Raw genomic sequence first — 25,393 nt, forward strand, 5'->3', positions numbered from 1 at the left:
CTCTTTCTGACTTACTTCACTCTGCATGACAGTCTCTAGATCCATCCACGTCTCTACAAATGACCCAATTTCGTTCCTTTTTATGGCTGAGTAATATTCCATTGTATATATGTACCACATCTTCCTTAACCATTTGGCTGTCAATGGGCATTTAGGTTGCTTCCATGACCTGACTATTGTAAATAGTGCTGCAATGAACATTGGGGTGCATGTGTCTTTTTGAATTATGGTTTTCTCTGGGTATATGCCCAGTGGTGGGATTGCTGGGTCATATGGTAATGCTATTTTTAGTTTTTTAAGGAACCTCCATACTGTTCTCCATAGTGGCTGTTATCAATTTACATTCCCACCAACAGTGCAAGAGGGTTCCCTTTTCTCCACACTCTCTCCAGCATTTGTTGTTTGTAGATATTCTGATGATGCCCATTCTAACTGGTGTGAGGTGATACCTCATTATAGCTTTGATTTGCATTTCTCTAATAATTAGTGATCTTGGGCGGCTTTTCATGTGCTTCTTGGCCATCCGTGTCTTTGGAGAAATGTCTATTTAGGTCTTCTGCCCATTTTTGGATTGGGCTGTTTGTTTTTTTGATATTGAGTTGCATGAGCTGCTTGTATATTTTGAAGGTTAATCCTTTGTCCGTTGATTCATTTGCAAATATTTTCTCCCATTCTGAGGGTTGTCTTTTCGTCTTGTTTGTAGTTTCTTTTGCTGTGCAAAAGCCCAAAAAGCTTAGTCTTAAGGAAGTTTTTCTCTCTGTACACATTTGCTTTGTTGCTGCAAACACCATCAGTGAATAGCTTTCCCTGCTTGACTAACAAATAAACCACTTCTAAACTTATGTAAGGTCATAACCTCATTTTCTTTTTTCATCTTTGTAAAGAAAATTCTGCTGTGGTGAGATATTCTATTTTAAATTTTCTGGGGTTTTCTAACTGTTGCTTTCCTGTGAGTTGGGAATGTTATGGCAAGTGCTTATTCTGGTAATGTCAATGCACATTGTACTCTTTCAGCACAGCTACAGTGTAACTGCATAATAACACAATGCCCTGCCCTCTAACCTGATGAAATAATCCACACTTTACTGTGCCTCAAAATAACAACATTCAGTTTCACTTTTCTTTTCCTTTTTTGTTCTGACATGATGGGCATGCACTGGCAATGGAAAAAAAATAATAAAATTCTGTGGTATGGTGATACACATGGAATGCTATTGTGTTGTAACTGTGTCACTGTGATTTCTAGTGTGCTGAGCAGCAGTGTGAAGCAATAACAATGCCATGTATGATTTTTGTCACAGGTACTCAACTCTTCAACTTGTGTTGTAGCATAAAAGTGGTCACAGACAATAAGCATAGCTATGTCCCAATAAAACTTTACTTATGGACACTGAAATCTGAACTTCATATAATTTTCACGTCATGAAATATTCTTCTTCTTTTGACTTTCTATAAATTATTTAAAAATATAAAAACCATTCATAGCTCATAAGCCATCCAAAAACAAATGGTAGGCCAGATCTGGCCTGTGGGCTGTAGATCTGGCCTGTGCGCTGTAGTTTACCAACCCCTACTCCAATGGAAATCCAGCTTCCCTGAGGACACTGCTTCCCCTGCAGTTCTACAGTGGTGCCCTTTACCCTCCACATGCTTTATACCAATGGCCCTGAAAGTGGGACAGGTGAACTCCACTGCCATCTCTACACTCCCACCCTATATCTGCCAGCTTGCTTTTCATGTTTATTAGGTTCTATCTCCCACTACCTCTCATTGTCACTGTAATCTACTGACCCTCAGGTCATCACATCTCACTGCTAGACAATTTTAGTTCCTGGGTTACCAACCTTCTTTCCAACATTTTCCTATTTTAATTCTTAAGGACTTTAATATACCCACAGATGATACTTCTAATAACCTGGCCTCTCAATACCTTTAACTTCTCTCTTTCAATGATCTTGTCCTCTACCTTATCTCAGCCACTCATTTCCATGGCCACATACTAGATCTTGTCATTATCAGTAATCATAGTCCTCCCTTAATTTCAATTTCAAATCCTTTATTCTCTAAGCACTCCCTCAGCTTTCCTGCTCACTCCCTCCAAAAACCACACCCCAACAATCCCCAGCCCCACCAAGGCCTCCAATCCACTGATCCTATCCATTTTTACTGTACCTCACTGTACTGATAGGTTCTCTTTCTTACCTACTGAGCTTAAATTACATGGTCAATTATTATAATCGCTCACTTGCATAACCTTTAATGCCTTGGCTCTTTTGTGCTTCATTATACTTAGTTTGGCAAAACCATAATTCTAGTTAAATCTACCTCTACAACTAACTCTGTGTCAGCACCCATGTAGTTGAATATGTCTGGATAAATACATAAAATCATACTGTCTGATCCCACTTTAAATCCATAATTGCGAACATAAAGCTTGCCCTTAATTCTGCTTGGCAATCATGTATTTCTTTAGTATATTCACTCTCCCACTTTACTAGAGACCGTATTTCACATTTTCTTTTCTCTTCTCAAACCTCTCACTGATCCTCGTTCATAGCTAATGACCTTGTTGGTTACTACCCTGAAACAATCGGAAGAAAACTGCCATAGACTTACCGCTAAATAGACATATTTATAATTATATTTATGTATTCATTTTCAACTACCAGCACATGCCCTCATATATTTGGTCTCTTAACTTTTTACTATAGGAGAATACTGCTATCTCACACCAATCCCTCCACTGGTGATGTCATCCTTTTTCACAAGCTCGAGGACATTGCTCCAGCAATTTCCCCCCCTCTTTCTCCTGTATCATTAAGCTTTCCCCTTCCTAACTGGACTGTATCATGCCATTTTCATTCCCATCTTGATGCCATTTCTCTCACTAGCTGCTGCCCCATTACTCAACCCCACTACAGCAAAATTCCTCAAAAGTTGTCTGAACTCTATTTCTAAATCTTTCTTCATACCTGCTCTTAAATACATTTTGGGTGAGCTTTGGCCATTACCTTTCTATCAAAACTGCTTGTCAGGGAGTTCCCTGGTGGTCTAGTAGCTAGGATTCAGTGCTTACACTGCCGTGGCCCAGGTTCAACCTCTGGTCAGGGAACTGAGATACCACAAGCCGTGCGGTGTGGTCAAAATTTAAAAAAACAAACAAACAAGAAACAACAAAAACGGAAGTGCTGGTCAAAGTCACAGGTGACCACCATGTTGCTAAATTTAACAATGAATTCCCAGTCTTCACCTTGATACATCAGTAGCTTTTGACAGTTTGATCACTCCTGCTATACTTTCTTTACTTGACTTCCAGGATACTACATTCCTACAACAATACTAAGGGTATTTTTTCATTTTCTTTTCTTTTCTTTCTTTCTTTCTTTCTTTTTTTTTTTTGGCTGCACTGTGCGGCATGTGGGATCTTAGTTCCCTGACCAGGGATCAAACCCACGCCCCCTGCATTGGAAGTGTAGCCTTAACCACTGGACCACCAGGGAAGTTCCAAGGGTATTTTTTTCTACATCAATGATTACTTCTCAGTTGCCTTTACTGGTTCCTCCTCTTCTCTCAGATTTCTTAACACTGAAGCATCTCAAGGCTCAGTCTTTCGTGGTGTTTTCTTCTCTATATACACTCATTTACTGGTGGGCTTTAAAAAGCACTGACATGTCAACAATTTGCAAATTTTTATCTCTGGTTCAGACCTCTCTCTTTAACTTCAGATTTATATATTTAATTGCTTACATAATATATCTACTTCGTTAACATACATCTCAAATTTAATGTGTATAGGGGCTTCCCGGGGCTTCCCTGGTGGTGCAGTGGTTAAGAATCCGCCTGCCAATGCAGGGGACACAGGTTTGAGCCCTGGTCCGGGAAGATCCCACATGCCGCAGAGCAACTAAGCCCGTGTGCCACAACTACTGAGCCTGTGCTCTAGAGCCCACGAGCCACAACTACTGAGCCCATATGCCACAACTACTGAAGCCCACGTGCCTAGAGCCCGTGCTCCACAACAAAAGAAGCCACCACAATGAGAAGCCCGTGCACCACAACAAAGAGTAGCACTGCTCGCCACAACTACCGAAAGCCCACGTACAGCAACGAAGACCCAATGCAGCCAAAAATAAAAAATAAATAAAAATTAAAAATTTTATGTGTCTGAAACTGAAGAGGTGTTCTCACCCCAAACCTCTACCTATGATTTCAACACTTCAGCTGATGGGTCAATTTTGCTTGGGGCAAAAACCCAGGGGCATTCTTGACTCCTATTTTTTTTCTTACACTCCTCATCCTACCTGGCTGGCTCTACCTCTGAAATATATCTGGACCTGATAACTTCTCACCTTCTACACTGCTACCATGCTGGACCAAGCCACCATCATCTCTTCTTTGGATTACGGCAATCGCTTCTTAACTGATTTCCTGGTGTCTATCCCTGCTTCTCAGTAGCCTATTCTTAACATGGGGCGATATTTTTTTTTTTTTTTTTTTTGCGGTACGCAGGCCTCTCACTGTTGTGGCCTCTCCCGTTGCGGAGCACAGGCTCCAGACACGCAGGCTCAGCGGCCATGGCTCACGGGCCCAGCCGCTCTGCGGCACGTGGGATCTTCCCAGACCGGGGCACAAACCCACGTCCCCTGCATCGGCAAGCGGACTCTCAACCACTGCACCACCAGGGAAGCCCATGGGGCGATATTCTTAAAACACAATTCAGATCATGTCACTCCTCAAAACTTTGACTTGCTATCTTACCCAGAGCAAAAGTCAAAGATCTTACAATGGCCTACAAGATTCTACATGACCTACCCTCTCTATTTCTTTCCTTCTCTGATGTCATCCTACTATTCTCTCCCTTGTTTAATCCTCCCCACCAGCTGCAGTGACTTCCTTACCGCTGTTCAAATATCCTCTCTTATGGCCTTTGCACTGGCTGTTCCTCTGCATGCCATTTTCTTTCTTTAAACATCTGCATGGCTAACCCTCTCAACTACTTCAACTCTCTTCTCCAATGTCACCTTTTAGTGAGCCCTCTCCCAGTCATCGTACCTAAAACTGCAAAATTCTCCGAACTTCTAATCCTTCTTACAGTGTTCCACTTTTTCCCATAATAAAAATTAACCTGTTACTTACAGAATTTAATACTTGCAAAATTATAAATTTGGTAAGCTCTTATTACTTCTAAGACCAATAAGCAGGACTGTGTGACCATCAGATCCTTTAAACAATTTCTGATTGTCAACTGTGTTGAACCAGGTGATGGTGGCAGAAAACTAAAATTCAGAGAAGTGAGATATTACTATACAGCACAGTTAGCAAGGAATGAAATGGGCAAACTGAGTCACAAATAAACACCGTAAGTCTTGATAGGCCACAAACTAGCTAATCATCTCTAAATAATCAGAAGTTAGCAAAAGAGGCAGTGCAGAAAGGTTTCAGGGTTACAAAAAATTAAAAAATATTTCAATCACATACAGACTCTTTAACTTTCTAGAAAGCAAATGGATGATTTTTCTTAAGGATCTTTTTTTTTAATCACACTTTATACCCAATAAATTTTACTTCTAGGAATACATATACATACAATGACATATTAGAAAACATTTAAATTGTGTTGTTTAATAATAATTACATAGAATGATGTTCAACATATGATATTGAGCGTAGAAACAGATTAAACTCCATATGGTATATGAACTTAATTTTCTAAAAACACAAATATATATTGGTACATATAGACAGAAAAAAGCCAGCAAGAAATATACCAAAATAGTAACTGCAGTCATCTCTAAGTATGGTGGGATTACAGATTATTTTATTCCTCACATTTTCCATTTACTTCAAGTTTTCTATAATGACTCTGTTTCTTTCTAATGCGAAAAAGATATATTTTGCCTAGTTTAAGATCCTAGATTATAAAATGCAACATCATTTTACGTACCACTACAGATTGTAAGACAACCCAATTATTTAAAAAATGTTTTTAAAAAGTCAGAATAGATAAAGTATAGCAATAAAAGCTATGAACAATGCAATATTTGTCCAATATACTGCTACTCTTTGCCTAAAGAAATCCAATACACCTTGCAAATTTTCAGAGTAGTCAAAGCAGCCCTAATAAGCTCTAAAATTATCTAAAACTTACCTAGAACATTTATAATGTGGGATTCAATTCCAAATAACTGATTTTGTTTCAATTCAACAGTTAATAATAAAAATAAAAATGTTATTCTATGTCCATATGTTCAAACAGAATTCGAGCTCCAGGAAGATGTGCTATGTTTTGCCAGGGCGCACACACGTGTAAACACACATACAGAGTAATCCAGTGTGAGAAACAGATTGGCAAAAAACAAAACCAAACCCAAACTCCTCAACACCTCATAAAATGGCTTTTAGATCTTGTTACTCTCTGATTCTGCAATCTTTTATTTCTAGATACTCTCCCCAACAATGCTCTGGCAATGCCTAGTTACTTGCAATTTCCCACACAGCCATACTGCTTTACATCTCCATTCTTCTGCAGATGTTGATCACCAACCTAAAATGACTAGCCCCACTTTATTTGAGCAGGTTACTACCAAACAAGATCTAATCCTTTATCCATCTCCTCCTGATCCCCTCAGTGTGATAAGCTGCCTTTCTCCTCTGGGAAACCACTATTTCTCTATTATTTCATCTGTCAACGTGGGCTGGAATTGTTTGTATTTCTTCTGTTAGATTGTATGTTCCCATTTCCTTAAGGGTAGAGACCATACTTCATTCGTGGATATGTCTTTGATGTACGTATGTGCTCAATAATACTTACTGAAACATTAAAAATATTGACATTTAACGATATTATTTACAAATGGCCACAATCACTTGCTGCTCTTATCTGTTCAGGGACAACAGAAAAGCCACATATATATTTACTCCAAAATAATAAAAGTATATACTTAAAAATCAATCTTGGGTTTCTCAAAATGTTATACAGAATTATATGACATGAAAATTCCACTTTCAGGTATCTACCCAGGAGAAATGAAAACATATGTCCACACAAGAACCTGTGCACTAATGTTCATAGTAGAATTATTCATAATAGTGAAAAAGTAGAAACAATCCAAATGTTCATCAACTGATGGATGGATAAACAAAATGTGGCATTATCTATACAATGGAATATTATTTATTTGGCAATTTAAAAGAATGAAATGCATGCTACAACACAGATGAACCCCGAAGAGAGCATGCTAAGTCTAAAAAGCCAGTCATAAAGGATCACACATTGTATGATTCCATCTATAGAAAACGTCCATATTGGCAAATCTATACAGACATAAAATAGATTAGTCATTGTCTAGGGCTGGGGAGCTTGGGGAGGATTGCGGAGCGACTGCTAATGGGTACAGAGTTTCTTTACAAGATGATGAAATGTTCAAAAAGTAACTGAGGTAATGACTGCACAACTCTATAAATACAGACAAAAAACAATGAACTGTACACTTTAAATGGGTGACTCTTCAGTACGTAAATTATATCTCAATAAAGCAGTTTTAAAAAATCAATCTTGGGTTTGGCAATGATTTTTACATGCAACACCGAAAGCACAATCCATATGAGAAATAAATGATAAATTAGACCTTATCAAAATCAAAAACATTTGCTCTGTAAGATAATATGTAGCCTTCTGAGACTGGAGATGGAGCTTATTGATGCCCCTCCCCTTGAGTGTGGACTGGAATAGTGACCAGATTCCAAAGAATCAGGTATGGAAAGGAAAAATAGTAACTTTTCAGGAGAGAAGCCTGGCAGACACTATCTTAAAACCAGTGATAAACATTAATATTATCACTGATAAATCATTATGGTATCACATATCCCAGATAAAATGTGATGAGAAGCACATGTCATCTCTGTGGTACTCATCCCCAAAACCCATAACCCCAGGGTAATTATGAGAAAACATTAGACAAAAACAAACTGAGAAAAGTTCTACAAAATACCTTATCAATAATCTTCAAAACTGTCAAGGTCATAAAAAAACAAGGAAAGCCTGAGAACTCTCACAGATTGAAGATGACTAAGGAGAAATGGCAACTAAATACAATGTGATATTCTAGATTGGATTCTGGAACCAAAAAAAGGAGATTAGTGGAAAAACTGATATCTAAGTAAAGTATATAGTTAACAGTAATATACCGACTTTAATTTCTTAGTTTTGTCAATGTACCATGGTTATATAAGATGTTAACATTAGGGAATGCTGGGTGAAGGGCATATAGGAATCTCTGTACTATTTTTGTTGTTGTTTGTTTTTTGTGGTACGCGGGCTTCTCACTGTTGTGGCCTCTCTCGTTGTGGAGCACAGGCTCCAGATGCACAGGCTCAGGGGCCATGGCTCACGGGCCCAGCCGCTCCGCCGCATGTGGGATCTTCCCGGACCGGGGCACGAACCCATGTCCCCTGCATCGGCAGGCGGACTCTCAACCACTGCGCCACCAGGGAAGCTCTCTCTGTACTATTTTTGCAGCTTTTCCATGAGTTTATTCCAAGATAAATAATTTAAGAAGTAAATAAAGAGAATATTTAACATTTCTTTTTGAAAATCTATCTGATTTAGTAATATTTTACTTGTAATAACTTCAAACAAGATCGTGTAATACCCTAGGTTATCCTGCATAATATATTCAATTTTATGGCTCCATTAAAAAATTTTGACTTTTATTCCACCTTCTGGTGTAAAACTGCATTTTGGCAATACATATCAAAATGCAAATTGGATGCAACTTTTGACTCAGTAATTCCTGGAATTCACTTCAAAGAAAGGAAAACCAAGTATACCAAGCTGTATGCACAAAAAACAGTAATATAACATTTTCACTTATAACAGCGAAAAACTGGGAGGAACCTGAGAACCACTATTACAGAAACAGTTTTTTAAACTGTGGTATGTTCATTCAACGGAATATATGTATTCATTTAAAAAAATGTGTTATCCATACTTATTGACATAAAAAGGTATTTTGCAACTTGCTTTTTCACTGAACACACTGTGGATAGCTGATAGAAATGTCTTATTGATTTTTATGTGGGTTGTTCTAACTTTTTGCCCCAACATCAATATATTTTTGCAATGATGAACATTCCCATGTATTTTCAGTGCTATTTTTGCAAGACACATTTCTTTAAGTAAAAGTATTGTTATACTCATGAACATTATTAGTTTTAAAATACGCTAACTGCCCTCCAGTCCCTCACCAATCTTGGATATTATTACTTTTTACCTTTCTCCTTCAGGTTGCGGGGGGGCAGGGAGGGTTGGTTCTTTTTTTAACCCATATTTCTTTTTTTTTTAACCCATATTTCTTTTTTTTTAAACCCATATTTTTTTAACCCATATTTCTTGAAATATTAATGCTTTTGTTCAACTGTTAACTGCTCATTGGTAATTTTTATTTTTTCGCCATTACACTACATATTCAGTTACTTTGTCCATTTTTTTTATTGTTTGTGTTTTTCTTGTTGACTGGAAGGATCTCTTCATACATTAGGAATATAATTCTATTACATATGTTGTAATTTTTTCCCGTTTGTCAGTCATCTTTATATCTATTTTTCTTTATAAAGTTTTGATAAAGCAAAATCTGTCAATGTTTCCTTTACAGTTTCTACTCCTGGTATCTTGCTTCAAAAAAAAAGAAAAAAAGCCACTCCCTACTTAAAGACTATAAACATAATACCTATAATTTCATCTAGTATTTTTTGTCTTTACATTGGTACATGTTGTGAAGTAGAGACAATTTCATTTTCTCCTCATATATGAATATCTGTCTCAAAACAAATTACTGAATAATCTTACCTTTTTTCCAATGACCTAACTGCCATAATAAGCTTACATCAAATTTTCATATAATAAAAAAAGTATGCTTCTAGACTCTCTATGATGATCTGTTGGTCCTATGTCCTTCAACAAAGTACTATGTTTCTTATACTTCAGTATCCAGTTTGAAAAAAATAATCCCAAAATATGATGACTACAATCCTGTCCCATTCTCCAGAAATGGAGATACATCCACCACTCAAGTGGTAGAGTTACCCAACTACACAAGCCTTTCATAGATTTCATAAGCAAACAAACATGTCAAAACGCTACTACATTTCAGTACTTCCTGGCTTCATAAAGGCAGACTCTTATATGTACCTTAATACTTATTTGTGGAGAAGGAAGCTTTTAATGCCACTAACCAAGTAATAGTTTTGCATTTTTGTCATCACTTGAAGAACTTGAAAATGAAATTGTATACTAATCACAATATATGATCACTATAATCCATTTACATTCTACTCCTCTCAAGAAACTTATCCACTTTAAATGCAGAAGTAAATTATATATAAAATTTCCAGTTTCACAATTCTTGTTCCTTAGAATTCCCCCAGAAATGTAGATTTCTAACTACATCTAACTTTATATTCAAAGCACATGAAAATCACCTTTAATTTTACTAAAGATAACGTAGTACTCACTTTCCATATCGCAGTACATGATTTTATAAGTGTAACGAAACACTCTTAGGAGAAACTAGTCACAAACATTAAAATGAGGGCTCTTCTACAAGTCATTAAAACTTTTGATGTTTTGTTTTAATTACTATTATACCTTAATTTAAAATAAGAAAAAAGTTTACTTTTTCTATTGAGTAGTATGTACCTTTTGTGTAATTCTACAAGGAACTAAGGCAAACACAGTCAAGTTGTTTTTACTTCCTTGGATGAATAACAGATTCATTGATTGATATCATTCAGAATACGCTGAACTGAAAACTATTTTATTTTTTTTTAAATGAAAGATCATTGTGTGTTGATTTTAATCACCAACCAATGAATAGCTAATTTAATAACGCTAACATTCAACTATCAAAATAATCATTTAATAAGTAGAAAGGTATCATGATTTTAACAAGTTTAAAAAGTAAGGAAGAATTTTACATTTTGAAGCATGCCTGAATAATGACATATTAAGACTTCAAGACGGGGAAAAAGAGGAAAAAACTTTATAATGATCATCACTGCCAGTTTACATATAAATAAATATCTAACTAATTAAATGTGTACAATCCATGAAATAGTATTTTTGGAAGGAATTTAAGTAACCACTAGAGAAAAGGTTAAGCTCCATTAAAATACTGTACAGTAGGTTACTAAATATAATTACTTGGAAAAATAAAAAGTTTAGGTACAATCTTTTTACAATGATGCATGTAATTTACCTTTTAATGCAGTGATTTAATACAGTGATAACATAATAGAACCTTTTGAAAGAACTTTATTTTCTACATCTCAACTGAAATTGTTTTGTTCTTATTGTGTGTGTGGCTTGTCAGTTGTACCTATCATCGCAATTAAACTAATAGATACTAGTTTGCCTATCTGCTTCTGGTCTTTTGTTCAAAATAAAATGTTAAATTACTGCCTAAGCCTTAAGCCTCATGTTTTCCTCTTCCAAAGGTAACTACCTGCCTAGAATTGATATATTTAGTCACTGTTTTTTAAACTTCCTCAGAACAGTGATTTCTAAAAAAGTGGCCACCCATACAAAAATCATCAAATCAAAAACAGAAATACAAGAAATTCAAAATTCTAGGGTTATAATCTGCGTAGATCTGGCGGTATAAACTAATTTAAAGTGCTCAACTTTTTTCTCTTTCCTTGAACTTCAATTCCTTTATCTAAGTTTTTAAAAATCATGAGAACAATGACGACAAAAAATAAGACACTAAGTAATTCTTTTTTATCCAATCCATTAACCCAACAGCCCCAACATGCCATTTCAGTCTCTTCTGCCACGTGTCCTCCTTACTCCTTCCTGCTCATCATAAACCAAGTTCAATTTATACCATATACCAAACTCTTGGTTCCTCAAAGGTATCATAACTTTTGGATGGCTTAACAAACGCTGTTCCTTCTCTGCCTGAATTGTTCTTCCTCAACTGAGAAATCTAGCCCATCCTTTAAGACTCAACTCAAATACTACTTTCTTTCTGGAGCCTTTCTTTACTCCAACATCTGTGTATCATTACTTTCTCTACAAGCTTCCACCATTATAAAGGTATGTATAAGTTACTACTTGCTTCTGTATTTCTCCCCACAAGATGGTAAAATCTACAGTTTTTAAGAAAAAAAGAGCGTATTATTTTTCATGTTTCTAGCGACTGGGCATTCAAAATATATTTCAAGAATAAATGGTCTCATGCAGTGAGTTTATCATTTTCTCATACATATTGTCCCCATAACTCTAAATGGGGAAAGATTAGAGGGAAGAAGTTACTTTTGCTGTCTCAAGAACTTTTCACAAGTTTTGGCTCATCACAGGCTTTTGGCCTAACGCAATTTTTACAGATTTGTACTACTCTTTTGCATTTATCCCTGGATATGTACTCACACTTGACAGAGTCATTCATATCCTTTCCAATCTGAGCTGAGAACTGCCTGTGCAATAACCTTGGTTTCTGTGGCTGCAGCCTTCTTATATTTACCCCTTTTAGAAATTTCATCCTTCACTTGGAATCACTATTAATAGGATTTATCTTTTCAATAAATTTGATTAAATTTCCTAAGCTTGGAGCACATGCCTAACTGTGCCCAGAATTTCTTTCCCTCATTAATAGAAAGTCTTAGGCAGTGGTTCTCAACTGAGGGCAATTTAGACCCCCAGGGGACATTTGGTAAAGTCTTGAGACATTTTTGGTTGTCATAACTGGGGGAGGGGGCAGAGCTGGCATCTAGAACGCGGAGGCCAGGGATGCTGCTAAACATCCTACAACACAAAGGACAGCCCCCCACATCAAAGAGTTATCTGACTCAAAAATGTCAACAGTGCTACTGCTGAGAAACCTTGGTCTAAAGTGAAATGAATGCTTTGTCTCAAGGTCTCTGTCACATCCTAAATGCTAATCAATTTAGCATTTCTGGTCACAAACTGAGAACAGCAATTATTACTCTCATTACTTTCTCAATAATAAATCATTGGCAAAGCAAATTAAAATTTTATCAACAGTTCTCTATGCTTTTATATAAACAGAGAGCTGATACATCATTAGCAATAGCTATTATGCTACTACTTTTGTAATTTGCATTAGGAAAGCTATAGTATGCTACCAAGAAATACCATTTGTTTTTTTTTTTGATTTTTTAACCACTTTTTAAAATCGGAATATAGTTAATTTACAATGTGTTAGTTTCAGGTGTACAGCAAAGTGGTTTAGTTATACATATGTATATTCTTTTTCAGGTTCTTTTCCATTATACTTTATTAGAAGATATTGAACATAGTTCCCTGTTATACAGTAGATCCTTGTTGTTTATCCATTTTATATATAGTAGTATGTATATGTTAATCCCAAACTCCTAATCTATCTCTCCCCACCCCACCTCCACTATCCACTTTGGTAATCATAAGTTTGTTTTCTATGTCTGTGAGTCCATTTCTGTTTTGTAAATAAGTTCATTTGTATCTTTTTAGATTCCACATGTAAGTGATATCATATGAAATTTGTCCTCTGACTTACTTCACTTAATATGATAATCTCTAGGTCCATCCATGTTGCTGCAAAAGGCATTATTTCATTCTTTTTTATTGCTGAGTAATATTCCATTGTATGTATATACCACATCTTTATCCATTTATCTGTCGATGGACATTTAGGTTGCTTCCATGTCTTGGCTATTGTATGTAAATAGTGCTGCTATGTACATTGGGGTGCATGTATCTTTTTCTAATTACAGTCTTCTCTGGATATATGCCCAGGAGTAGGACTGCAGGATCATATGGTAACTCTATTTTTAGTTTTTTAAGGAACCTCCATACTGTTCTTCATAGTGGTTGCAACAATTTATATTCCCACCAACAGTGTACACCCTCTTCAGCATGTATTGTTTGTAGACTTTTTGATGATAGACATTCTGACCAGTGTGAGGGGATACCTCTTTGTAGTTTTGATTTTCATTCCTCTAATAATTAGCAATATTGAGTATCTTTTCATGTGCTCTTTGGCCCTCTGTATGTCTTCTTGGAGAAGTGTCTATTTAGATCTTCTGCCCATTTATTGATTGGGTTGTTTGTTTTTTGATATTAAGTTGTATGAGCTGTTTGCATATTTTGGAAGTTAATCCCTTGTCAGTAGCATCGTTTGCAAATATTTTCTCCCAGTTCGTAGGTTTTTTTGCATTTTGTTTATGGTTTCCTTTGCTGTGCAAAAGCTTTTAAGTCTAATTAGGTCCCATTTGTTCATTTTTGTTTTTATTTCCATTAATCTAGGAGGAGAAAAATAAAAAAAATAGTGCTGCGATTTACGTCAAAGAATGTTCTGCCTATGTTTTCCTCTTAGAGTTTTATAGTATCTGGTCTTACATTCAGGTATTTAATCCATTTTGAGTTTATTTCTGTATACAGTGTTAGAGAATGTTCTGCTGTCCAGTTTTCCCAGCACCGCTTATTGCAGAGACTGTCTTTTCTCCATTGTATATTCTTGCCTCCTCTGTTGCAGACTAACTGACCATAAGTGTGTGGGTTTATTTCTGGGCTTTCTATACTGTTCCATTGATCTATGTCTGTTTTTGTGCCGGTACCATACTGTTTTGATTAGTATAGCTTTGTAGTAGAGTCTGAAGTCAGAGCGCCTGATTCCTCCAGCTCCGTTCTTCTTTGTTTTGGCTATTCAGGGTCTTTTGTGTTTCCATACAAGTTTAAGTATTTTTTCTTCCAGTTCTGCGAAAAATGCCATTGGTAATTCGATAGGGATTATACTAAATCTATAGACTGCCTTGGGTAGTACACTCATTTTAACAATATTGATTTCTTCCAATCCGAGAACATGGTATATTTTTCCATCTGTTTGTGTGCTCTTCAATTTCTTTCATCAGTGTCTTATAGTTTTCAGAGTACAGGTCCTTTGCCTCCTTAGGTAGGCTTATTCATAATTATTTTATTCTTTTTCATGCAATGGTAAATGGGAGTGTTTCCTTAATTTCTCTTTCTGATATTTCACTGTTAGTGAATAGAAATACAACAGATTTCTGTATATTAATTTTGTATCCAGCAACTTTAGTGAATTCATTGATGAACTCTAGTAGTTTTCTGATAGCACCTTTAGGAGTTTATATGCACAGCATCATGTCATTTACAAACAGTGACAGTTTTACTTCGTTTTTCCAATTTGGATTCCTTTTATCTCTTTTTCTTCTCTGAATGCTGTTGCTAGGACTTCCAAAACTATGTTGGACAGAAATGGCAAGAGTGGGTATCCTTGTCTCGTTCCTGGTCTTAGAAGAAATGCTTTCAGCTTTTCACCACTGAGTACAATGTTAGCCGTGGATCTATCACATATGGCCTTTATCATGTTGAGGTACGTTCCTTCTATGCCCTCTTTCGAAGAGTTTTTATTATAAGTAGATGTTGAATTTTACCAAAAGCTTTTTCTGCATTTGTTGAGATGAACACCTGGTTTTTATCCTTCAATTTGTTAATGTGGTGAATTACACTGATTTGCAGATATCGAAAAATCCTTGCATCCCTAGCATAAATCCCACTTGATCACAGTATATGATCCTTTTACTGTATTATTGGAGTCAGTTTGCTAGTACTTTGTTGAGCATTTTTACGTCTATGTTCATCAGTGATATTGGTCTGTAATTTTCATTTCTGTGGTATCTTTCTCTGGTTTTGGTTTCAGGCTGATGGTGGCCTCATAGAATGAGTTCAGAAGTGTTTCTTCCTCTGCAATTTTCTGGAATAGTTTCCGAAGGACAGGTGTTAACTCTTTTCTAAATGTTTGGTAGAATTTACCTGTGAAGCCATCTGGTTATGGACTTCTGTTTGTTGGGAGTTGTTAAATTACTGATTAAATTTCAGTACTGCTAATTGGTCTGCTCATATTTTCTATTTCTTCCTGGTTCAGTCTTGGGAGATTGTACCTTTCTAAGAATTTGTCCATTTCTTCTAGGTTGTCCATTTTGTTGGTATATAGTTGCCCATAGTAGTCTCTTATGATTCTTTGTACTTCTGTGGTATCGGTTGTAACTTTTTTTTTTTTTTCTTTTTTGCGGTACATGGGCCTCTCACTGATGTGGCCTCCCCTGCTGCAGAGCACAGGCTCTGGACGCGCAGGCTCGGCGGCCATGGCTCACGGGCCCAGCAGCTCCGTGGCATGTGGGATCCTCCCAGACCGGGGCACGAACCCGCGTCCCCTGCATTGGCAGGAGGACTCTCAACCGCTGCGCCACCAGGGAAGCCCGTAACTTCTTTTTCATTTCTGATTTTATTGATTTGGGCCCTCTCCCTTTTTTTCTTAATGAGTCTGGCTAAAGGTTTATCAACTTTATCTTCTCAAAGAACCAGCTTTTAGTTTCACTGACCTTTTCTACTGCTTTTGTCTCTATTTCATTTATTTTTGCTCTGATCTTTATGTTTTTCATTCTAACTTTGAGTTTTATTTATTCTTCTTTCTCTAATTGCTTTAGGCATAAGGTTAGGTTGTTTATTTGAGATATTTCTTGTTTCCTGAGACAAGCCTGTAGAGCTATAAACTTCCCTTGCTGGGTTTATTTTTTGAATCCAAACAAATGCTCTCTACCACATTTTTCCTTTCAGGTTCATGGATTTTTTTCATACGTACAATGATCTCCATTACCTTCTTTTAGACTGGTAGTATCTGTTTAATAAGTATGCTTTCGTATTAACGTTAATTATGAATCTTGTACCCCCAAATCGCAGTGAAATTCACAATGGTTTACAAACATATACAGTCAAAAATCACCGTTTCCACATCCCCCTCCTCCTCCTTCCAGTGTGTACCTGCCCCACAACATGTTTCTTCCCACCAAGACAGTTTGATTTTATCTGGATACCTTTCTAACCCTTACTTTAAAAGTTCACCTTAAAATCTTTATCAGTTCTGTGAGGCTGATAAACATTTTCTTTGTAGTCCTTACTATTTAGGTATCATAGACCAGAGTGCAGAAAAGCAAATCTTTATATTTAGTTATTCAGTCAAAGGGTCACAGATTCTCTTTTCCCTTTCAGTGTCCATACATGCTTCAACACAAAAAGATGAAAATACAGTTTGTAATATAATTAGGCCTGAAGTTGAAAATATTTCAGGCTGCTATACCTTAAAGCTGGTATACTTTAGTGAGACTTGAGCTGAATTACTAAAGAAAAAGATTTTATTCCATGTTCCAGGTGTTATTCTTAGATCACTACATTTGATACCTGTCAGCAAAAAGCAATGCAAAGCAACATTTACCTTCAGAAAAATAATTTTGATGTCCCCACTAATGAAAGCTATAAAAATCCATATAAATGAATTTCAGCAACATGCAGAATACTATCCTATGAAAATCTATTATTCTGTGTGAAATATTACATAAATACAACTTTAGGAGTTGAAGGAGAATGTTATAATGTCATGTAAGTGGGAACCATACAGTATGTACCCTTCTGTGCTGGGCCTTTTTTTTGGGGGGGGGGGTGCCTGGCTTTTTTCACTTACCACAGTGCTTTTGAGATTTATCAATGTTGTTGCACCTATCAGTAATTTACTCCTTTTTACTGTTGAGTATTCCATTATGTGGTGTACCACAATTTATTTACCCATTTATCAGCTGATGTGCATCTGGGTTGCTTCCAGTTTACAGCAATTGTAAATAGAGGCTCCTTAAACATTCTCACATAGGTCTCACATAGATATATACTTTCATTTATCTTACATAAATACCCAGGAGTGGGATCCCTAGGTCACGTGATAAATGCATGTATAACTTTATAAGAAAAATGCCAAACTGTTTTCCAAAGCAGCTTACCATTTTACAAACCAACCAGCAATGTGTCAGAGTTCAGCTGTCCCACATCTTCACATATACTTGATATTGTCAGTTTTTTAAATTTTAGTTATTCTAATAAATGTGTACTGATTCATTGTGGCCATAATTTGTAACTTCCTGATGACTAACCATGTTGAACAGCTTTTCATGTGTGTCTTTTTTTGAGAAATGTCTATTCAGATCCTTTGCCCATTTTTAAATTGGATTGTCTTTTTATTATTGAGTTGTAAGTCTTTAGATATCAATCGTTTATCAAGTACAGTAAGTCCCCTACATATGAACGAGTTCCATTCCGAGAGTGCGTTCGTAAATCCAATTTGTTCGTAAGTCCAGCAAAGTTAGCCTAGGTACCTAACTAACACAACAGGCTATATAGTACTGTACTGTAATAGGTTTTTAATACTTTTCACACAAATAATACATAAAAAACAAATAAACAGAGAATAAAGAAAACATTTTTTTTTTTTTTTTGCGGTACGCGGGCCTCTCACTGTTATGGCCTCTCCCGTTGCGGAGCACAGGCTCCGGACGTGCAGGCTCAGCAGCCATGGCTCACGGGCCCAGCTGCTCCACGGCATGTGGGATCCTCCCGGACCGGGGCACGAACCTGTGTCCCCTGCATCGGCAGGCGGACTCTCAACCACTGCGCCACCAGGGAAGCCCGAAAACATTTTTAATCTTACAGTACAGTACCTTGAAAAGTACACAGTACCAGCTACATCACCACTGCTTCTACGTTTGCTTCTGGACATCCTGGGTTTGAAATAAAGATACTGTACTACTGTACTCTATACAGTACTGTAAAGTACACAAAGCACAACCACTTGTAGAGGATGCACGCAAGTGACAATGTACACCAGACCTCTGAACTAACTTACGTGATTGGACATGTGAACACATGTCACACGTTTCAAAGTTTGCAACTTGAAGGTTCATATGTAAGGGACTTATTGTATAAGATTTGTTAACATTTTCTTCCATTCTGTGAGTCACCTTTTCACTGTCTTTTAAAAAAAATTATTTATTTTTTTTGGCTGCGTTGGTTGTTCGCTGCTGCACGCGGGCTTTCTCTAGTTGCAGCGAGCAGGGGCTACTCTTCGTTGCGGTGCACAGGCTTCTCATTGCAGTGGCTTCTCTTATTACGGAGCACGGGCTTCAGTAGTTGTGGCACACGGGCTTCAGTAGCTGTGGCTCACAGGCTCTACAGCGCAGGCTCAATAGTTGTGGCGCACAGGCTTAGGTGCTCTGCGGCATGTGGGATCTTCCCAGACCAGGGTGCGAACCCATGTCCCCCACACTGGCAGGCAGATTCTTAACCACTGTGCCACCAGGGAAGTCCCTCTTTCAACTGTCTTGATAGTGTCCTTTGAAGCACAAAAGTTTTTAATTTTGATGATGCCCAACTTATTTATTTTTCTTTTCCTTCTTATACTTTAGGTTATACCCAAGAAACACTTGTCTAATCCACAGTCATGAAGATTTATGCCTATGTTTTTTTTCTAAGAGTTTTACAATTTTATATTCTGAATTAATTTTGTATGTGGTGTGAAACAGAAGTCCAACTTCATTCTTTTGCATATGGCTATCCAGTTGTCTGAGCAATGTTCGTTGAAAAGACTATTTTTTCCCCTTTCACTTGTTTTGCAACCATATTCTCCTAGTCAGTGGTTTACCTGTTCATTTTCTTAGCAGTATCACCTGAAGAGAAAAAGTTTTGAATTTTGATAAAATCTAATCTATCTTAAAAAAAAAAAACGGTTTGTGCCATTTGTGTCTCATCTAAGAAATTCTTGCCTAACCAAAATCACAAATATTTTCTATGTCTTATTCTAGAACTATTACTAGTTTTAGCTCTCACATTTAGGTCTATGATCCATTTTAAGTTGATTTTTGTAATATACTGCAAAGTAAGGCTTGGGTACTGAATTACCTTGTCAACTTTGTTGAAAATCTACTGACTGCATATATAAGGATCTATTTCTGTTCCATTTATCTCTATGTTTATTCTTTCATTTCATTATACTGCCTTGATCTTAAAATCCAATAGTGTTAGTCCTCCAACTTGGTTCTTACTTTCCAAGATTGTTTTGGCTATTCCAGACCCTTCACATTGCCTTATGAATTTTAGAATTAATGGTTACTTTATACAAAAAAGCCTGCTTAGGTTCTGAGAAGACATGGACTCCATAGATAAATTAACTTGGGGATTCCTGACATTTTAATACTGAATTATCTAATCCATCAACATTGAATATCTGTCTTTTTTTTAAAGGTCTTCTTTCATTTCTCTCAGTATATTAAATCATTTTCAGTATACAGGCTTACACACATTTTGTCAAATCTATCCCTACACTTTTCATGCTTTTGCTTCTACTGTAAGTGGTGCTATATTTGCTATAATGTCAATTTAAAATTGCTTACTGCTAAACTGTTTTTTGTATGTGAATCTTCTAGCTTGAGACCTCACTGATAAGTTCTTGAGGCTTTTTCTGTAGAATTTTGAGGATTTTCTATACAGAAAAATACAGTGTCTGAATAATTTTAAATTGTTCCTTTTTAATCTATATGATTTTTCTTTATTTTACACCTTACTGCACTGTCTAAAACTTCCAGGACAACACTGAATGAAGTAGTGGGAGAAGACATAGTTGCCTTTTCCCAATCTTAGGGGAAAAGTATTTAGTCATACACAGTTAAATACAATCTGAACTATAGGTTTTTTGTGGATTCTCTTTATCAGGGTATGAAAGTTTCCTCCAGTTCCTACTTTGCTGAGAGATATCTGTAAACCAAGAATGGATACTGATTTTTTTTCAAATGCTTTTTCTGCATCTACTAAGATGATATTATGGATTTTCTTTTTTAATATGTTAATATGATAGATTACACTAACTGATTTTGAAACTTACACTAACTTTGCAATCCTGGTATAAACCCTACTTGGTCAAAATTTTTACCTAATGCTAGATATGATTTGCTAAAACTTTTAGTATTATTCTCTGTACTTTTCTTCAATCTGAAAACTAGACTAAACTACACAGGTTTATCCGTTTAAAATAGTTTTCTTTAGCTTTATACTTTCATTTCATTTTACTTATTTCTACTGTGGCTACTGATGTTTCTATTTACAAAATACAATGTAAAGGCAAACTTAGTATTATGAAAGCAGCAATGTTGCATAACAAAAACAGTAACAGATATTTAAAAGCATGTGTTCCAATTCTTGCTACCCTACTTCACAAAATTACACACCCCAACTTTGTACTAACAAGGATTCATCCTTTTGCCTCCCACCAAATAAGAAGGGGTAAAGTTTCTCCATCTTTTTAGTTCTTCTGCTGTATTGTTAAGTAGGAAGGTGAAGCAAATTAAACAGCAATAAAATTTTCCTGCAATTTCAGTAAGATGTGAGAAATTAAGAAAAATTTTTTAAAAGTTTGCAATTCAGAATCTGGCACTATATTCCAAAATAAAATTAAGGCTGAAAAAATAATTTTATAAAGAAGAGAAAAACAGAAACCAAAAAAATTGATAAGTAAAATTCTGAGCCAAGATTTCAAAGTGTAGAAACGATAAAAGAAATTAAATCTAGTTAAAAAGATTTGACTATTTAGAAAAATAAAACTTTTCTAACAAAACATATGTAACCAAAATTGAAAGATAACACTAAAATCAACCCAACCTAAATGTATCGATATGTATGGTTGAGGAACAGATAAAAAAAAATGGAGTGGGGAGGATTTTATAAACCAAAATCTTATTATCAATTATTTAAGATGAAAAGATTGAAACTACCTTAATAAGTTCTCTAATCAAATTTTAAATGATAAATATCTAACATCAAAATCCAAAAAAGAATTTTTATAAAAGAACATCTGTAAAACTTAAATATAAGCCAGCTTTCACGGAGAAAATTCTCATATCTCAGTGGTAGGAGGGCTTTTCATATGTAATTGATTCTCACCTGCAGGTACTGAAACATAATAGCTAATTCATTTATAAAAGAAAAATAGAGGATAAATATAATATTATTGAAATTCAATGTGCATGTATGTATACGCTTATTTTAACATATTTATTTTAGCCATTTACTTTTTATTCCCTTGTCTGCAAAATATTTTAGATTCTCCTGATAAGCTCCCAAACTGACAAGGTTTCTTTCCCATTTCCTACTCCTTTGATGTAGGTACTATTGATGAAATAACCAGAGTAGATAGAAAGAAAAAAAGGGGGGGGGGGCTTGAATTATCTAAGTCAATATTTCATTATATATAATCTGTCATTAACCTCCACAACAAATTACTTACATCTGCTTAAAAAGTTGTCAATATTTTTGTTTTTTCTTAAGGCAGGAAAATCCAAATCATATACCAAAGCATCCAATCCATCCTAAACAAATAAACAAACAAACAAAGTTAGTTTTTTGGTTCACACTATGAGCACTTTCCTTTTTTATGAGTAAAGAATAAAATATATGCTTCAACATTTAATTTGCCTTACTCTCATACAACTTGCATTCATTTAACACCTTCTACAAGGTTACATGAGTACTGGGAGAAGAGAAAATTTGGTTTTATTTCATACAGAGTTTTCACCTTCTAACTCTCCCAGGCAGAGGAGCAGCAAAATCACCGCAAATTGGCTACAAGTGACCTCAACTCGTGCCCTTTTCCCCCCATATAAGGGAAGGAAATTTTACTTTTCACTTTCCCTTAACTACTGCATTTATTTATTTCACAGACACTCATAAAAAACAAATGGCCTATATTTTTGACTACAAATATTTTATAAGGTAGTATCAAATATTAGTTCCTAAAATGTGAAGTTTAGTATAAAATAAATTCTGCACTTAGATACATTTTTATGGTATGTTTTTTATAAATATATTGGGTTTTCATAACAGTTCTATTTCTTTCTTTGAAGCACTTTCTAAAGCAACTATTAGTAAAGGACAAATACGGGCTTTTACTTTTACAGGGATATTTAAATATTATCTAAGCAAGTGCAGGGCTATGTGAAGGTGTACCAATCAGTGTTGAAATGGGAATGCATCTATTCAGATTATACCTTGTCATGTGGTAGGAGCAGAGGAAACATTCAGATAATCCCAAGTAATCTTCATTTTATTTAACTGGGGAAATTTAGTTTGCTACAATATAAAAACAGAAGCAGCAAAGGAAAACACACCTTCTGGAGACCATGTACAGTCATGTTCATAAGAGGTTGAAGGAGAAATCAAAGCCAGGGGATATGTACTTTGTATTAAGCCAAAGGTGTGAGTAACTCAGCTATTTTAGAGTACTTAAAATATTTCCCTAGGAAACCAAAAAGCCCAGTCAAATCTTAATAGGTTTTAAAATATATCATTGCTTAGGCTGGAAACCGACCATGGAGAAGATGACTAGTAATACCAATGTTGTTGACTGCTTGAAGAGAACAACCCACCCTATCACTGGCTTTTCAGAATTCAGAGGTTTGTACAGATCTGAAGAAAAAGTTCCTCCACTAGAGAAAGTTCATCTATCCTTGAGATACATTTCTTAGAGTCTTATAAACCATTTGAATAGTTCTGTTAATTATTTTTACAATAAAGAGACAAGAACCTTTACTTGGTCTATTCTAAACTGAAAACCAATCAATAAATATATGAACTCACTATTTTCTAGGAAAAGGTAAATTAAATATATATATACACACCCATTTGACTAGGTTTTAAGTTCTTTGAGGCAGAAACCACAGTTAAATCTCATTTTCTCCCACAGCACCTAGCAAAATGTCCTGAACAAGTGTGCATAAAATGTACATTAAACCAATGATTTTTATGCTCCACAGCAAAGGCATTATATTAGTCAAGAAATAATACTGTTCTTAGATTAGATACTAAGTTTCACTGCATCGTGTCACTCCAAAAAATTATACCGATTATAGAGTAGTACAAATAATATTAGCTACACAATTTTAGGCTGAATTTTGATAAAGTCGTCTGGGAAATGCAAGTAGGCATAATGCAATAAAATCAACATATTATTATACCTTGTAATAACTATTATTTTAAGAGCTCTTAGTACACATCTACTTCCAAAGACACTTCCCAGTTTTAAAAGGTTCAGAACACCTAAATTTGTAACAGCTTATATTGTTTTCTAGTATCAAATAAAACATTAAAAAGTGAGGGAAAGGGCTTCCCTGGTGGCGCAGTGGTTGGGAGTCCGCCTGCCGATGCAGGGGACACGGGTTCGTGCCCCGGTCCGGGAGGATCCCATGTGCCGCGGAGCGGCTGGGCCCGTGAGCCATGGCTGCTGGGCCTGCGTATCCGGAGCCTGTGCTCCGCAACGGGAGAGGCCACAACAGTGAGAGGCCCGCGCACCGCAAAAAAAAAAAAAAAAAAAAAAAAGTGAGGGAAATGTGTATTAAATTTTACTTACAACACGCTCTCTTCAGTAAATATACTGAAAACCACTGCCTCCAATTTTATTCCAAATAAGTTTTTTTTAATTACTAAATGTTAGACAGAAAAGAACCTCAAAAAATAACGTGTTTAACCACCTCATTTCATAGCTAAGGCAAATAACAATCAGAAATATTAACTGACTTGTCCAATGCCACACAGCTAGTTAGTAAGCTGTGTTATAATCAAAATATGAACTCTTAGTCTAGTCGTTATAGAAATAACATGACCATGATAAAAACATGATTTAAAAATCCTGAATCTCTTTAAAATGAAGTTAGGAATTGAGAATAAACATGTATATTTAAATCCAAGATGTACTGTTCAAAATTTAATAGAAAATCACAAGTCATTCTTCTAATTAAAACTAGAAAGTACACTGGTTAGGACTCAAACCTAGTGTTCTGGCTCAAAATACTACGTTTTCCCTAATACACCACTATTACCTCTTCTGCATGACATTCCCTAAACTACCTATTAAATCTAACAGTTCTCCTGTATTAGAGTTATTTTTTACTTTAATCTTCACAGCTAATTTCAGATGCTGTGAGTAAGCTAAGCCCCAGAACTGAGCAACACGTTTTACTCACAGCATGGCAGGCACTGTTGGCTCTCCTACCCCAACAATTATTTCCCCCTTCTACTTTCCTCATTCAACTTTGATTTTGTTTGGGCTATCCACCCTCCTCCATGAGACTACAAGCATCCAAGAAGGGAGAGACCTTCCCCAACTCCAGGAGGTCACTTCTGATTAGTCTAATCTAAGCTAAACATGGAGGCCTATTACTCTTGCCAGTGTTCAGCTTAAGTACAGGAACATGGTAATAATCTGACACATGTAACATGAGGGAAAAACCTATAGAAAGGTTTCTGGGTAAAATTTCTTCTCTCTTGAAAGAAATACACGTCAGACATAGTCTCTCCTTTCATGAGAAACTGTTATATCTGTATGTGACACCTTAAACAACAGCAGCCACCTTGGGGCCTCAAGGGAGGTTGGCAGGAGAAAAAGCCAAACACAATGAGGATGACAGAGACAAAAGATGGAAAGAACCTGGGTCTCTGATGATGTTTGTTGAA

General features: G+C 36.0%; 1 protein-coding gene across 2 annotated transcripts in view; it reads right to left on the reverse strand.

Annotated features, from left to right (window-relative positions):
* Positions 1–25,393, reverse strand: part of ROCK1 (Rho associated coiled-coil containing protein kinase 1) — a 147,714-nt gene that overhangs the window by 89,798 nt on the left and 32,523 nt on the right. For both annotated transcript variants that reach the window (XM_060028767.1, XM_060028766.1), the window contains exon 2: positions 22,173–22,254. In XM_060028767.1, the coding sequence (XP_059884750.1) occupies positions 22,173–22,254 (82 nt within the window). The remainder of the gene's footprint in view (positions 1–22,172; positions 22,255–25,393) is intronic.

The sequence above is a fragment of the Delphinus delphis genome, chromosome 13 (assembly GCF_949987515.2).
Source record: "Delphinus delphis chromosome 13, mDelDel1.2, whole genome shotgun sequence".
Classification (NCBI taxonomy): domain Eukaryota; kingdom Metazoa; phylum Chordata; class Mammalia; order Artiodactyla; family Delphinidae; genus Delphinus; species Delphinus delphis.